Source organism: Colobus angolensis, unplaced genomic scaffold (assembly GCF_000951035.1).
Source record: "Colobus angolensis palliatus isolate OR3802 unplaced genomic scaffold, Cang.pa_1.0 Scaffold677, whole genome shotgun sequence".
Classification (NCBI taxonomy): Eukaryota; Metazoa; Chordata; class Mammalia; order Primates; family Cercopithecidae; genus Colobus; species Colobus angolensis.
Window position 1 is genome coordinate 81,436 of NW_012120454.1, and position 1,609 is coordinate 83,044.

The window sequence follows — 1,609 nt, forward strand, 5'->3', positions numbered from 1 at the left end:
TGATGGGACCTGTAACAGGGGATCCTGTGACCCATGATGTGGGATTCTATGACTCATGATGGAAGCCATGGTGGGGGCTCCCATGACCCATGATGGGGGGGGTCCCATGGCTCATGACAGGACCCATCATGGGGGATCCTATGACCCATGATGGGGGGGCCCCATGACCCATCATGGAACCCATGATGAGGGATCCTATGACCCGTGATGGGACCTGTAACAGGGGATTCTATGACCCAGGATGGGGGATTCTGTGACTCATGATGGAACTCATGATGGGGGCTCCCATGACCCATGATGTGGGGTTCCCAGGACCCATGATGGGGGGTTCCCAGGACCCATGATGAGGGATCCTATGACTCATGCTGGGAGGGGTCCCATGACCCATGATGGAACCCACGATGAGGGATCACATAACTCAGGGTGAAACCCATGATCGGGGGTCCCCATAACTCTTAGTGGGACCCATGACGGAGGCTCCTATGACCTGTGACGGGACCCATGACGGTGTCAGTGCCCTTCTAACAAGAGACCCCAGAACTTCATCTCCCTCTGTCTCTACCATATGAAGACTTAGTGAGAAGATGACGCTCTCCAAGCCAGGAAGAGACCTCGCTAGGAGCCCAGCCAGCCAGCACCCATGACCTCCAACGTCCAGCCTCTGGAAATGCGAGAGGCCCACGTCTATGGGTGGGGCCACCCGGTCCGTGGGATGTGGCCTGAGGCTAAAACCGTGGCCTGGCAGAGCTGAGGGTGGGAGGGAACCTCGTGGGCTACTCACCGATCTGTGAAAAGAAGACAAACTGATCTGTGCAGGGGATACTGACGGCTGCGCTCCTGCCCCTCACCAGGATGTGGGAACTTTGAGAACCGCTGGAGAGTCGCGCGATGTCATCGAAACGACATCCGATCCGTGTTCCCCGAGCATCCGTGTGGTAGTGAAGACACTTGTGCTGTGCGTGGCTGCTGCGGTAAGCGGTAAGGTTGCGGGACGACCGTCACCCGAAGGCCCCTGCACCGGGGACAGCCCGACCTGCCCAAGGGTACACCTACTTGGGATTGTTCAAGGACAGGTCGTACTGGACGTCAGCGGGGGCCGCCGGGCCTACCGCCCAGCTGCAGCTCAAGAAATCCACATCATGAACCCAGCAGGTCAGATTCTCCGCGCCTGCCCGAGGCGTCCCACCTGGGTTCACAAACGTAAAAGAAAACTCGAATCGGGACCAGGTATGGGGGCTCACACCTGTCACCCCAGCACTTTGGGAGGCCCACGCGGGGGGATCACCTGAGGTCAGGAGTTCGAGACCAGCCTGGCCAACATGGACAAACCCCATCTCTACTAAAAATACAAACATTAGCCAGGCGCGATGGCTCATGCCTGTCATCCCAGTACTTTAGGAGGCTGAGGCAGGTGGATCACCTGAGGTCAGGAGTTCGAGACCAGCCTGGCCAACATGGAGAAACCCCATCTCTACTAAAAATACTAATATTAGCCGGACGCGATGGCTCACGCCTGTCATCCCAGCACTTTGGGAGGCTGAGGCAGGTGGATCACCTGAGGTCAGGAGTTCGAGACCGGCCTGGCCAACATGGTGAAACCCCGTCTCTA

The 1,609-nt window shown here is 57.9% G+C and overlaps 1 protein-coding gene across 1 annotated transcript in view; it reads right to left on the reverse strand.

Moving 5' to 3' along the window:
- Window positions 1–1,609, reverse strand: part of LOC105500637 (interleukin-3 receptor subunit alpha-like) — a gene marked incomplete at its 5' end in the record, with an annotated part of 8,233 nt that overhangs the window by 3,015 nt on the left and 3,609 nt on the right. The window contains 2 exons of the mRNA XM_011926221.1: window positions 782–966; window positions 1,054–1,186. Of these exons, the coding sequence (XP_011781611.1) occupies window positions 782–966; window positions 1,054–1,186 (318 nt within the window). The remainder of the gene's footprint in view (window positions 1–781; window positions 967–1,053; window positions 1,187–1,609) is intronic.